The 15134-nt window shown below is 49.6% G+C and overlaps 1 protein-coding gene across 1 annotated transcript in view; it reads right to left on the bottom strand.

The window, feature by feature from the left end:
* Positions 1 to 14882, bottom strand: part of LOC142971696 (insulin receptor substrate 1-B) — a 33906-nt gene extending 19024 nt beyond the window's left edge. The window contains exons 1-3 of the mRNA XM_076112313.1: positions 14521 to 14882; positions 5955 to 6256; positions 1935 to 5109 (exon numbers count right to left, since the gene is read on the bottom strand). Coding sequence (XP_075968428.1) covers positions 1935 to 5109; positions 5955 to 6256; positions 14521 to 14881 — 3838 coding nt within the window. The 5' untranslated portion in view covers position 14882. The remainder of the gene's footprint in view (positions 1 to 1934; positions 5110 to 5954; positions 6257 to 14520) is intronic.
* Between the last annotated feature and the right edge of the window lie 252 nt (positions 14883 to 15134).

Raw genomic sequence — 15134 nt, forward strand, 5'->3', positions numbered from 1 at the left:
CGGATGAGGACGCAGATTGTAGTACAATGAAGAAGTGCGATGTAAAAGGAGTCAAACAGAAGAACGAAGACAGAAATAAAGAGAAGAGTCGGGCGAGAAAGGAATCAAGAAAGCAAGACAGAAAAGGCCACAAATTGTGGACTGCAGGGGGAAACTCTTTCAGGAGAGCCCACTAGTCTTGGGGCTTGAGGCCTGCCAGCCAACCGCGGCAAAAACACTCGAACAAAAGAATCATTTATTGGAGGAGGAAAGAGGGGGAGGCAGAATGGAGGGATGAAAGGAGGGGGGGCACTGTACAGAGGCATTTGAGAGCTGTGTGAGTGAAACACTGGCCCCATCTCAACATTCACAGCCAATGTGCAACACTGTCCCCCAACGCTGCCCCGCTGACATACTCAGCAGCCAGAGCCCATATGGTCTCACTGTGGTCGCCTGCTGGCTTATATATTTAAAATACACCCAACAACACTGTCTGCATCCACCAACGCGGCCTCCACTTCCCAATAAAACCAAAAACGGGTACGTATGGATGCCGACTGATGGTTCATTTCCTTGTGTGGAATATAAAAAAAAACCCAGCCGCACTGCTCTCACCACAAGATCCCTCGATGAATTTTTGCTAATGCCTCAAGTTCTTTCTTAAATCCAACTCTGGAGCCGGGCCTATGAAATGTTCACCGCAGAACCCCGTGAGGGTTTTAAGTCTGACACAAACTTCGGTACAAATCAAGTGGAAGCTAGCAGGGCTACATAAACAACAAGGCTTGGCAGGACGCATTCATCACAAGAGCCCCACTGTGGGAAGGCTAAGTAAGACTACTGAGTGTTTTACTGATGCATATAAATCCACATCTCCATTTAAATGCCTCTCCATCTGCAGGCGTCTATTTCTTAACGGGGCAATTTAGTGCAGACAGTGGCTCAAAGAGAATGTTGTTCTATGAGGAAACGTCTCACGGTGACCTAGTTGAGGCATTGTTTAGCTGCGGTGGAACCCCACCACTAGAGCATTACCCCACACAGTAGGGGGAAAAATTACATACAATAAAAATTTATCATCTGGCCTCATTGACCTCCCTTTCTTGACAATAAAGTAGATTTCTGTGGATGCTTTCTAATATGCAACCACAGAAAAAGAAAGCCCTGTAGGTGGTTAAAACTGAACAATCACAGCCGTCTGCTCGGATTAAGCGATGTTCAAATCATAGAAAACTACTTTCATATTGCCACATCTAGAAGCCTGGCTACCCCACTTCAATGCTTGCATACTATTCTTCAATACATCATCATAATGTCAAAGATGTGGGGTTCTGGGAAATCTAAATATTTAGGAACAATCTTTTTTTCTCCTCCACTGGTTTCCTCTACTCATGTCCCGTTGGAGGTTATCAGGTCAACGGAAAACCGGGCCAGAGTTCAACTCTATTTAACTTGAAGAACGCTTCAATGGTATGCCAAAACGGTTTCCTTGCTCTTTGTGCGGTGAGCTGTTCGCAACAAGCTCTTCTACTTGGAAAGTAACGGGTCTTCTGGAGCAGAAGGATTCTGCCGCTTGTCAAACGTCTCCTGAATCTGCCCCCGAACATCAAAAGGAAGCCTCGAGGGGATCAATAGTCATTTCCAAAAAATCTATATTCATTGTTATTCCAATAGGTTGTCTGGCCTTCAGCACCTTACATAATCACATAAGGTAAAAAGTGTGCATATGCCTTAAGAAGAAATCTACTTATGAATTGTCCGAGCAGACGATCTATATCTCATATTGTGGATTAAGCAGACAGTCATACAAATTAAACTTGTGTCGACCTGGCGCCAGGTAAAGTTTGACTACAAGCATAAGGGAGGAAGCGTATTCTTCTTTTCTATCTGAATAATGTCACAGAGCTGAACAGAGTCTTACAAATGTGCTATAAAAGAACAATGGCAACTCTTACCTGTTCCCTCCTTGTTTCCATTCTGATGCGTCCGCAGCTCCTCTGATTTGTAGAAGTCGATGCTGGCGTAAGTGTTGAGTGTTGAGCTGCTGCCGACTGCCGCGCCCACGACCCCAGAACCTCCACCCAGTACAGAGAAGAGGCGAGAGGGGGCCTGGCTTCCCGAGGGTCCATCCAGGCCCAAATGGGGGCCCTCTTTGTTGGCCAAGTCCAAGTCTATGTAGTTAAGGCCTTGCTCTGTGGACGAAGTCTGAGAGTTTGTGGGAAGGGACTGCTGTCCAGGGAGGGTGAACTGAGTGGGGTTGTCAGTCACAGCACCATTCCCCCACAGCATGCTTTCAAAGCCCAGCCGGCGGGCCACAGCTTGGGGGTGTTCTGGAAAGAGGGAGGCAGTGGAGGCAGAGGAAGTAGAGGTAGAGGTGGGGAGGGAAGGCAAGGCAAGGAAGGTTTCTGAGCAGTGCCGTCTGCGTCCTTGGGGGTCGGCCCGGATAACTTTAGCCCCGTGGTCTGGGTTGGACCCGGGTTTGGCCAGGGGGAAGTCTAAACCCCGTGATAGCACTGGAACAGGGAGATCAGTCCTGGTGGGGGAAGGGGCTTTGGGGGAGACACTGGATGATGACCTGGGGACGGTGTTGCTATTCAAGCTGAAGACCATGTCTGTGTAGTCTCCACAGGATGTTGGGGACTCAGACTCAGACACTGATGGGACACTTTCTCGGCTTTTCCTAAGTGGGGCTTCAGCCACTTTGGCCCCCTCTTCACGAGGACCAGAAGTACCCTCATCACATGATTTGGGAGGATGGGCAAGAGTTGGTGGCGTGGGAGGGATGTGGAAGGAGGGGAAAACTAGAGGAGTAAGGGAGAGGGGTGAGGGGGACGGAGAAGGGCCCAAGTCCATGTTGACGTACTCACAGGCAGCTGGGGGGGTAATAGGGGCAGAGGGGCTACGGGAAAGGGGGATAAAGTTCCCTAAGCAAGAAGTTGGCCTGTGTTGATGATGCTTGCTGCTTGAGCTATGAGGCAGTGATAAGCCATGTCTGAGACCCCGGCCGCGCCCTCCTCCAACCCCATTCTGGCCGCTCTTCTCCCCCTTAAACTCAATGCTTACATACTCCCCAGGGCTCTTAGGTTCTGGGGGCAGGGGGTTCTCACGGACCCTAGGGAGGGTGTTAGCCTTGGATACGTCAACAAACAGGCTCACTGGTCTGTTCCTACCATGGCTACCCTGCTTGGACAATCCACCAGAGCCCCGTCTCTGCTGGAGCTTACTCCCATCTTTGGACTGAGTTCCCCCAGCCATGGGGCTCACTGCCTGGGTAGCCCGGTCCTCGCTCTCCCCGAGGCTCTCGCTGCTGGCTGAGCTGGAGGAGTATGAGGAAGAGGAGAGTGACAGGTGGCGTCCAACCGTTGAATTGCCTGCTGGTGTTGGCTCCTGACGCCCTCCCACAGTCCTACCTCCACCCATTCCCCTAGTAAAACTCCCATTGGTCCTCCTGCCTCGCCCGGGCCCATCGTCAAAATGTCCAGCAGAGGGGTTATGTTTGTATGAGCGGGGAAGAGAATAGTAAGAATAAACCATCTTGGGGGGTTGCTGTTGAGAACCGGTCTCCAAATGACTGGTATGTTCAGGTGGTGGGGGGCTGCCATTTACAGAACGTGCACTGATTGGAGACATGTTCATATAGTCACTGCCTGCCCTGCTGTCTGCACTACCACTGCCCAGCCAAGCTCCTCCAGAGAGACCCCCACGCTGGTCAGGGGAGCAGCTGCTATTGGGGGACATTATCATGTAGCCATCAGAAGCTGGTGGAGGCCGGATCTGCTGTGGTGGGGACACGCTGTTGTTAGGGGTCATGGCCATGTAATCGTCAGCAGGTTTGGAATCGGAGTCTGGGACAGAGACAGCCAACGACTGGGACAGGGATGCTGGAGGCTGACTGGCGCCAGGCAGCATGGACATGTACCCATTGTCCACACCTATATCTACACTACCACTGGCTCCTCCACCCACCTCACTTTTAAACTCACCTGCCACGTCCAAGTACCCTCCCCCTGCTGACCCAGCACCCATGACAGATTCCCTCTGTGGGGTAGAGGAGGTGGAAGCAAAGGACTCACGGCTGGTGCTCCTGGACATGATGGCATAATCGGCTGAATCTTCATCTGCTGGCTCCTCAGCTCTGCACTGACGTGGGACCAGCCTCTCCAGGGCCATAGGAGGTAATGAAGCCCGCTTGCTCAGCAGCCTACGTTCAGCTTCACATTCGCGACTGGAGGAGCGGCGTAGAACTCTTCTGGTCTGTGGCTGGGAGCCACAGGCTGGTGTTACTGGTGCTGGCAGGGAACTGGATGTCAAGCCCCCTTGGTTGCCATTGCTACCACCACCACCACCACTTCGTTGGCCCATTAGGATATAGTTGGCTCCCTCCTCGCCAAGGGACTGGCTGCCAGCGCTACCAACAGAGCTTCCGGGGAGGCTCGGGGAGGGGAGAAGAGTGGGATCCACAGGACTCGAGCCATACTCGTCTGAGGAGCCATAGTCACTGGGTGAGCCTGAGACAGAGGCGCGACTGGAGGGGACGCGACTGTAGGCACCAGACCCTGGACCAGCACCTGCAGATGTCACGACTCCAAACTCAGAGCCATGCCCAGAGCTAGAGGAGAGGCTTGGGGCTGGGGATGGCACCGGGGTGGAGATGGAACGCATCAACCCAAGAGGAGTTTTAGCAGCTGTGGTGGGGGCTGAACGGGCTGATTTTGACCTGAGGATTGGGGTGGTGGAGCACGAGCCATTGGTGGAGGGGCTGGAGCAAGTCCCTTGGAGTGGCGTGGTCCCTCCTATCCCATCCTCACCTTTCCCCCCGTCACTTGCAGTGCGAGACCTCGGGAAGCTATGCCGTGGGGTGGGAGAAGCGTTGGCACTGCTGACCACTGCTCCACTGTTAGCTCCTCCTGGAGGCTCTGTTCGGGGCCGGCGGGTGAAGCCCACCTGGCTGGGCGGAGGGTTTGGGTGGTGGCGGCGTGAGGGAACACTGATGGGGTTAGAAGCAGTAGCACCTCCTCCAGGGCCGGAGTTCGACTGAGATTTGCTGCGTTGGCGGAACTCCTCGCTCAGTGCCTTCATGGCCTCCAGCAAGGTTTCATGCATGTTCTGGGCCACCACAGAATCATCCACCTAACCCATGACACAAAAACAACTCTCAAACAGTGAACTCAAAACATAACTCTGGTAAATTTATATGTGAATTAATTCTTAAGTTACAAATCAAACCACTGAGAGAATTTTAACTGAATATTCTTTGGAATTCTTTATTCTAATGTATTTAAGGAGTATCAGCTCAAATACTGGTCGCCCACTCTTTTTCTTTCATTTGAATGCCTTCTGAGATTCATTTCACTACCGCTGAGTGTCGTAAAGTTGGTTTAAGATTGAGTTTTAAAATCTAAAGGCTTAGGTACTAAAACAATACCAGGCATGTAGACAGTTAACCACCGAGAATAGGGGCTGTTCATGCAAGACGTTCAGCAGCGAGCTTTGGTGTGTGTGCCACACAGCTGTGTGTGTGTGTGTGTGTGTGTCCAGCTGTGTCACACAAATACCCGAGCGAAACATTAAAATTTCAGCACCTCTAATTACATAGCGCTTCGAAATTCGGCACTTAACTTCACTGAGTCAAAGGAGTGCTGGACTACAAGGAAAGCGCCTCTGTATTTCAAATTTTTTCTTTAAAGTTAACCGGTTAGTTAGGGGGTTTTGGGTGTTGGGCTATTGAAAGCAAAAGTAACCGACATCCCTAAACAATACCAAAGCATAATGTATCCACCACTTTTAATTTCCACCTTAAGTTAAAGCAACAACCTTTATCAATTGGACCATAATGTGGGGTTACATGAGCTTTAACCATAATGTTGCGTAACTTTATAGTTTCTCTGACTCTGTAAATTATAGGCTCTTTACGTATAGATGGGATTGGAGGGTGCAACTCTCAACGTTATGGGGACTGCAGATTACAGGCTCACCTGCATCCAGAACTCGCCCGGGCCTGTCACGGCAGAGCGCCCCACCTCGACGAAGAAGAAGTTTTCCGAATGGCCACAGCGCCGGACGTTCATCAGCTGCAGCACCACGGCAGCAGCGTCAGAGTTGAGCTTGACGAAGTTGACCGTCTTGTCGGTCAGGCAAAGGCGATAGATGCCCACCAAGTTCTTGGCTTGACCCAGGCCCTTGGGCCACACCTTCACCTGCCACACCTCTTTGAACGCAGGCCCGGGATTCGGCACTCCGTAGTCCCCCCCTTCCACGCTATCAGCGAGGTTCTTACCTACAGGGACAGAACAGAAGAAAGGGATTTAAAAAGGTTGTTGGAGTAGAAAAGAGGATATGACTGGATAAGAAAAAACATAGAGGTAAAAAATTACGGAGGAGGATTTATGAAGAGCGCTGGTTACAACAAAGCAGTGACATGACCTTCAAACATCTGTGAACAAAGGGAAACCACCACTATTTACCTGTTAGTGGAGGGCAACATGCCACTATTATGTAAGCTGTGCTGATATTGAGCTTTTCACAGATTTGTAAACCAGATCAAACAGAGTTGAAATGCAGCATGCAGGAGCATGTGAGACCTGCAGGCTCCATACCTGGGGTCTCATTTGTCAACCGCACACAGACAACCCGACACTCACACAAGCACACGCACCAGCGTGGAATTACGAAGCCGTTGACAACTGAAGCCCCGGCGCAAGAATGATGACTTTGAAAGAAAAGCAACCGCTGTGGAAAAAAAACGTAAGTGAACCAACTTGCGGAAAATGCTTAACAAGTGAATCTTCTCCAAAAACCAAAAGCAAACAATGCCAATAGATGGTCAGAAAACCTCAGAGCAAAACACTTAATAAGCTCTTCAAGAGCCATTCTCTGGAGCTGCTCTACTGACAATAAACTGGCTTTGTAAACCAATAAAATCTAGTGTCTTTTAGCGGGAGCACAGGCAGTCCATTCACCCTTTGTGTTTCTGTATTCAGACGGGAGAGAATTACTGAGGCAAAGAAAAACAGGAGGGAAAGTTCTTGGTGAGATTTGATCCTGGGCTGGTGTGGGCATACAAAGGCCCGGGACTTCCTAATACAACATTTAGCTGGATGTTTGGTGTTTTAAGTCACCTTATTGTTCACAGGCCTCAAGCAGGAACCGAGAAAATTACCTTAATTCTATCATGCTGTGCAATTTATTGTCGGCAGCCATCGACACCAACTCTGAATATTCAACAGATTTACCTCTAAGCTCCTTAACTTGCGGGCACAAGGAACCTCGTATGTGTTGACTAAAAAGCCCGGGATTATAGAAATACCTTGATGTGACTCATGTTTTAGGGTGGATTCTTCTTCTTCTTCTTCTTCGTGGGAAACCACACTAAAATGTTCCTTAAATGTGGATCCTTTCCTCACATGCACCGTATTTAATGAGTTCTCTCTGTCAAACTGACAGGTTGGTTGTGTCTGAGCATGCTAACTACAACCCAAACATCAAGACTGAAGAAACAAAACCTCACGTGTTCCCTTTGTGGGAACAGGGTGTTCTTTGTGCAGTATTGAGCACCTGCCTTATTGAGACCGTCACATCTGGAGTATTGAAGATCGGTTTGACAAGTCACCGAGTGACACATCATATTTTTCACAAATGTTTGTGTGGTATTCTACTTTAAGCAATGATTTTGGCCCAATCCGGCTAATCACAGTGCACCCGGACCACAGAATTACAAATTTATGATTGTACGTCTGCATGCGTTCTTCCTTTCCCAAGACTCTGTTGCAAATCCTACAATGACAACCATATGTAGACAAGAAGCCTCAGCGTGCACAGTGGACGCCATATCGGCCGAGTTTCCGTTGCGACAAACATTTCCCCCCAAGATTCTCTTCCCGAAACATTTTTACTTTAGATTTCAGAAACGTGTCTTCTTCCAGTTTTTTTTTGCTTTCCCAAAATTGGAGGAGCGCGCGGAACTTGAGAGAGACTTAGAATAGCTGTTTTGTTGAAAGCCGTGGAGGCTGTGGCTTAGTGGCTGTGTGGAGGCACTCCCCCCCCCCCCCCCACTACATTAGATGACTCACTCAAGGCCATGCATGGCTGTTTCATGCACTGCTTCTCTCCGTGTGCAAGAAGCCCTGTGTTCCTCCTCGATTTAGATTTACAACAGGAAGGGATGGACAGAAGGGAACTAGGGACCGCAGGGTGGGGGGGGGGGGTGGTCTTTTCCAAGAATATTTAAGGAGGAAAGGATTGCTTGGATTAAAAAAAAGTCTTATCACAGCCTTTAATTATTCTACAATCAAACTTGCGATCCCGTTGCTTCTTGAGACTGCATGTTCCTCGAGGAGTATCGTTTTTCCTTTTCAAGAGCCGGATAACACGTCTTTTAGGAGAGCACAAGTGTGTTGTTTGTTTTGAGTACAGTGCAGCCTTAAACCTCAGCTGTGCCCTCGACAGCACTCCCCACACACCGACACCCTTGATCTCAGGGCCACTCGGACTGCGCGCACTTATCAGAGACTCTCAAAAGCACTGAAAACCTTTAAGAGGCTTTCCCCAGACCCCTACAGGGACGCCGACCGATTTGCTCCCATCGAACGTCGTAGACCGTCCCGTCAGAGTTACATAAAGCGAAGGTTATGAATTATAGATTGCAATGGCAGTGTGGAGCTCAGCAGACATGGTTGTTGGGAGCGGTTTTTTCCCCCACTTGGCATGAAGAGGTTATCAGCCGGTCAGCTTCTGCCGCCCCTATACAACATAATGAGCCCTCAGAAAAACACGCGCACATAGCAGCAGATAACAGGAGATGGATCTTAAAGGCGGATGCACGAGGAGTCAAAACACACCTGGGGGTGATAACGCTTTGAGTGCTGAGCTTGCTTGGTTGAATGAGGCCGATGCAACCTTGATGGGAGGGTGTATATCGGGTCAAAGGGTTCACGCAAGGTAACTGTGACTTGTTCCAAAGCTTTGACATCGTGTTCCCCCTTTTTAGCAAACTAAAAAACAACTCACACTGGCTTATTCACGCATCAGTTGTTTACTTCGCTTTCGACCGCGACCACACATGAAACTTTCAGTCGTGCGTGCGCTCGCTCTCGAGAGCGGCGACCTACGCGGCCGACACTGCCGTCTATTCATGACGCGTATTTGCTGTGCTCGACCTGCCTCCCCTGATACCATAGACGGTATATAAAGAGGCCATAATCTACCCTCATTTTCTCTAACTGGGGTTTTTTAAATGTGAGTTATTGGCTTTTAGGCGGCTCAGTGTCTCCCTTACTTTGTAACGTGCTGCTGGAGTGTGTGTGTGTGTGTTTAGCGGGGTATGGGGCTGGGATATTTACCCCCCTGGGGCGGCCAGATGCCTGCTGGGATATTGACAGTTCCTCCCCTGAGTGGCTGATTAGTGTTCGAAGGAAGTAGGTCTTCCATAGTAGCTTGTATCAGCTCAGCCGCAAGAACAGATATTCTTATTGAAGAATAATTGAAGAATGGGTGGGATTCTAGTTGATTTAAGATTAAGTTTTAAAATATAAAAAGGTTCATGTTTAGGCACTAAAACAACACCAAAGTGTTGCCACCGCCTCTCATTTCCATCTTTAAAAACTACAGTCAGGCAACGTATATTTAATGCATTTCTATTCAGTATCTTGTAGCAAGATTCAGAATAAAATCCCTCTTCTTAGTCAGCTAATGCAGCCTGTAAATCAGGGAGAACGACTCTGGCAGTGAACCGGCTGACTCTCACTAGGTTCTGTTTCAAGTTTCTGATCTCATTGCCCTAGCACGGCGTGCTGCAGCCATAACACCGCAGAACGCTGCACACAAACTTCTTGAGGGCTGAGCCCCATTTTCTAATGGCCGCCGTGCCCCCTATACCACCCCCGCTGCCATAGCCGCTTACCAGATAGGAGACAGCTGTGGACTTTTTGTCCTAGCGTGTGTCTCAGGGAGAAAAAAAAAAAAGAGAGAGAGAGAGACACTCGGCAGTGAAAACAGTTGGTCTAATCTCTTCCTCCCATGTGTGCCTGTTTCCCTCTTTTTCAACCCCTCCACTTCCCATCTCTTCATCCATCGCTTACCATCTGTAATCCCCCTATCTGGGCCCACACTCAGGGACACAATGCCTCCGCAACACCAGCATCTGCCTGAAGGTTTGTTTCACATGTGGTTTGTGTTTAGCCGGAGGAGCACACACACACACACAAGCAAAGACACACGTAAGTGTAGGAAATTATCCTACGCAAGGTTTGCCGTCCCTTTTGACAAGACGCACGAGAGAAACTCCATGAAAGTGATCTGAAGCTCTCTGAAAAATCTGCTCAGATGCTCTCACCAAACCGGCCGCCATCTTGGACATTGCTGGTGAGCCTGGCTCGGAGTTAGTGAACATAATGTCCCAGCAACATCCAAGCAGAACATGCAAAGAGTCCCCCGAGTTCATTGGAAATGGGAACAACACTGTGCTTACTATTACGGTCCAGCTTCATGTTTTTCTTTTTAGCAAAGAATATTTGGCTTTGAAAAAATGACTTTCATCTTGCGCAAATCTTCCAGAGCGGATAAATTAAATCTTGGAATTAAATCATTCAGGAATTTGTTCTGGTCTTCTGGGCAAGTGGCCTCTCCAAGTTTCTTTTTAACAGAAAGTTTTCATACGTAAGTTCATATAAAAAGTGCAGAGAATTCAATTAAGGTTTAAGCGTATAAAATCATTAGTTGGAGAAAGTGTGTGTGCGTCCAAGAGAAATAGGAAAATGATTCAATACCCTCTACATTCCTTTGTGCTAAGACGTTTTTAACCACTTTCACCTCATTTTACTCGACAACTCCTGGGTTTCATTCCAGAAACATAAAGTTCCTTCCTTTTACAATATTATTAGTATGTTTCTACATTTGGCATTTTTTTTTTTTTATTTACTGCAAAGATTGTGACCGGCGGGATTCATCCTTTGCCCAGCGCCTGGTGTTACAGTCCATCCAATCAATGCAGTACGTTGTGTTGAACCTCCCAGAGGAGCAGCACAGCAGCTAATGAGGAAGCTCTTCCCTCACGTCTCCTTCTAATGCGTTCACTGTAAGGCCGATGAATCCCAACCCATCAGCCTCCTGACCTCCACTATGACGGCGGTAATGGGCCCGTATCAACCAAATAGCGATCAATGCGGCTCGCCATATAAGGGTTTACTACGCGCCACGGCTCCTTCCTGCTCAACATATAGCCGCTCATCGACTAAATGGATCTTGGTGACCCCAAGGTGATAGTTTGTATGTTCTCCCCTCCTCAGAGACTCTCTCCTCTCCAACTCTATTAGCACACAGCCTCTGTGCCACCAGCGGCTGGCCCTCGAGACAATAATTACTCCCTAATTAGGGAGATGAGCAGTGCTTAAGCGCAGCTTAACGTTTAATCGGACGGCTCTGCGAACCACCGGTGAGATCCAAATCTCATTGGTCAGAGCAGCCAAACGACAATCAGAGAGTCTGACAGAGAGGCCTTCTATACGCAACTCACATAAAAACACATTTCTCCTCATATTAGTTAGGGTGTGAGAGTTCTGGTGTGATTTGCCCACACTGAAACTCTGGCGTTTGCTTTGTGGTGTTTTTAAAAGTGTCAAAAACTACATCCTGGTAATCCGCCGACCGGAGTGAAAACACATCTACAGTCAGGGGAATACTGCTCACACTGAGGTCAGGGGATTAGCATGAACAGTAACCATGTCATTATCAGCTCCGAGCACGGAAAACTAAATTCCACAGAGCTTTGCTGTACTGCAGCGAAGTCAACAAACCATCTGAAGACGAGATGCATATCAATTGGAAATCAACAGATGGAGTTTGCTCAAAAAATTGGTCTGTTTTTGTCAGAATGAAAGTTTAATTCTGTGTTTTTTTAGTTAAAAGTCCTTTTAGCTGTGCTAATCGTTTTGGGGTTCGTTTGAGTTGAGCTCCAACTAGTGATTATTTGCATTATTGTTTCATCTGTTTGATTATTTTTGACAATTGTAGAGTCTCCGAAATGTCAGAAAAAAAGGGAACAAAAGCCAATCACTAAAGAGTGCTGCAGGGATGACGTATCTTTGTAATCCAACAAGTTAGTTATTGCAGAAAATAAGTTCTGTGCATGAGTTTAGGGACCTTAAGTGCAAAAAAACTATTTATTTTGCTGCTGTAATCCATGCAGCCTCTCTGCACGCGCAAGTTTGACTCCCGCCATATTGTTTCATTGAGGTCAACAACAATTCCTGAGGTGTGTGCCTGAACTGCGGGACAGTTTTCCTGGCAAACCGGCAACCATGGGCCGCACCTCCCTCCTGTTCCACCGAGGTTAAGCCTTTACACACTCGACTGACTCCTAATAGCTGAGCAAATAGCTGCCCTCAAGCCTGATACTGTACTCGCTGCCCGACAGGGTCTTACCGGGACTCAGCTGAATAAATAACTGGGATCCTAATATCGCCCTACACGGCAGCTGGCTCGTGTTTGTGCAATTACCGCCCGGCTCGAGGGGGGAAGGCCGCGTGATATTGGGACGGATCCCGGGCCGCTTTAGGAGAGTTTCCCAGAGCCCGCCGCACCAAAGCAGCGTGGACGTGAGCGGTATTTATTGTGCTTCCACTGTATGCATGCAAGCTGGGGGAACCTCTCGCTGTGCCGACTCAAAGCAACCCCATTATTCCAAGCCCCAACCCATAACTTTGATCCCAGCTCCGGCTGAGAACTTCCCCTCCTGCAGCAGCTTGACGGCTCCATACGAACGGCTACGCGGGAATCAATCGCATCGAGGGAGGGGGGGTCCTCTGGAAGACCCTGCAGGCTGTGAATTCTTCTGTCTCCCCACCAGGACGAGTGAGGGAGACAGATACCTGACTGTACTGACGCCACTGGAGTGACAGTGTGTGTGTGGACGAGGCCGGGGAGACAGCATGGGAGGGGAGGGGGGGTGAGAAGGTTCAGTCCACATACAGGTGCCGAAGACTTGAAACTTCATGATCTGCACATAGCAGAGGAGGGTTGGGGGGGAGCGTGATTTACACGAGAAACCCAACACGTGAAGCAACAAAAGCGGGAGACGAGCGGCCCGTCAGCGCGTCACACCGGACCTGTAATTTCAAAGACGAGCCGCGGCAGTGTGATGCTCGGGCCTGCTGGTGGTCTGGCTTCTTCGTAGAGGAGGGAGCGCGTAACTCACCTGCTGAGCTCCCGCCCATTTCTGACCTTTACACACCAAACCACTTAAGTGACCGTAGATTAGACGGCCTGCTCTTTCGGAGACGGTTTTCTCACAGTCCTCTCGGCTCCAACATCTGTCTGCTCACTCTGCCGTCTCGCGGGAACTCGTCAAATAGTTGGGAGGAGTGGGCCGCGCACCACCCACAGACACAGTTACGTAAAAGCAACAAGGGGAGGGGGGCAACACATTGACGCCAACTCCAAATCTGCACAGGTTACACAAGACTTTCTCCCTGACTCGGCTTTTTCGGTGCTCCCAAATCAACCACCTCGAAGCAACTCTGCTGTGTTTTAAAAAAAATGAAATCTTCTTCTCCTCCTCGGCTGCTTTATGTAACAGAAACAGGAGGTCACGTGCACCTTGAACCCGTATCTTTACTTTACCAGCGATTGCGTCACGAGTCCCTTTGTGGTTCTCTCACAGCGAAGGCCGAACAGGTGATTCGAACTGGGGTTTTTTCCACCTCTGCTCTCACGACAGCTGTGTTGACACAAGCGGCTGATAGACAGTGTTGGAGAAAAGGCCATTTGCACATTTTCAGCGTTAGATAAATCCATCTGCAGGAGAAGCTTGATGGGACAGCCTAAGCTGCTTAGCTACAGTCAGGAAATATGAATATTTAATGAATGAATGAGCCTCTCAGGTGCTAATGCGCTTCTCTCTCTCTCTCTCTCTCTCTACTTTTTGGGACATTTTTCTCCTCTTGCAGGACCAATGCCTGATGTAATACTGCAGTGTCAGCAGAAAAGCAGAGCAGGCAAAGTAAACAAGAGGGGGGGGGGGGGGTTTGAGTTGGGAAAGAGAGACAAAGCTTGCACACAGCTGAGGCCCCCAAAAAACCCCAAAAGTCTGGAGGACAACTGGGAGTAAATATCAAGCCTGACACCAGTATGATAAGAGCTGGTGGTGGTGGTGGTGGTGGGGGGATAAACTCCACAGCGCAGCTTAAAGGCACGTGTTTACAAACACACACACTCCTCTCGGAGGCCATTCCGAAAGAACTTCGACCTGTTTTCTTAAAAAGTGTAAAGCACCACCCACCTTCAAATGTGTGTACACGGCAATGGAAGAAACAAACAATGTAAACTTGGCTCGGCGAGCTGTAATGGTTTTTAAACAAACCCTGGTGCACGGTGTCCCAAAAGAAACGCTGGAACGAGACATGTCCCGATCTGCAGTGCGCTTCTTGCCGCTCGAGATCTGCAAGGCGCTGCCACGTTTCTCCTCGCGCGCAGAGCCTCGGCACAGTATTGGGAGCGTGCGTGCAATGCGTGCATGCAATGCGTGTGTGCGTGCGCCTCTTGACTTACTTTTGCACTGCAGCTCCACCATGGCCTGGTACCACTCGTCCTGGTCCGCCTCGCTCTCCGCGGCCACGGCGAAGCTCTCGGCCCGCGTGTACAGCACGATCATGTGCTTGTTCTTGGCGTCGGCCCGCTTGTTGATGTTGAAGCACGTCTCGAGCGCCACCGCTTTCTTCGGGATGGGGGCCTTGCCGCGGAATTTCTTCTCGCTCTCGTAGTACTCCAGGCGGGCCGGGCCGCGCTCCGAGGCGGCGCGGAGCACGAAGTACCGCCGGTGCATGGACTTCTGCTTGCGGAGGTAGCCGCTCTTCCGCACGTCCTCGCAGCTCTGCAGGTCGCCCGCCTGGCTCTCCATCACGTCCGACATATTTCCTTTAACTCCCTCCCTCCCTCCCCTTACGGGCACAAACTCTTTTTTTAAATTTCTCTTGTAGTATTTTCTGCAAGTTTAGAGAGAGACGATTCAAACGTCCCCCGGCTCCGCTCCCCTCCCTCTCTCCCACATCAACGCAGGCATGTGAGAGGGGAGTTTTGGGGTTTGCTGCTGCTGCTGAGTCCGGCGGTTGAACCCTGAACCCGGGTTTGTTTGGCAGCTGTCGTTAGTTTTGCTCGTCTTCGGG

Source organism: Anarhichas minor, unplaced genomic scaffold, assembly GCF_050575085.1.
Source record: "Anarhichas minor isolate MPS153535 unplaced genomic scaffold, ASM5057508v1 ptg000049l, whole genome shotgun sequence".
Lineage (NCBI taxonomy): Eukaryota > Metazoa > Chordata > Actinopteri > Perciformes > Anarhichadidae > Anarhichas > Anarhichas minor.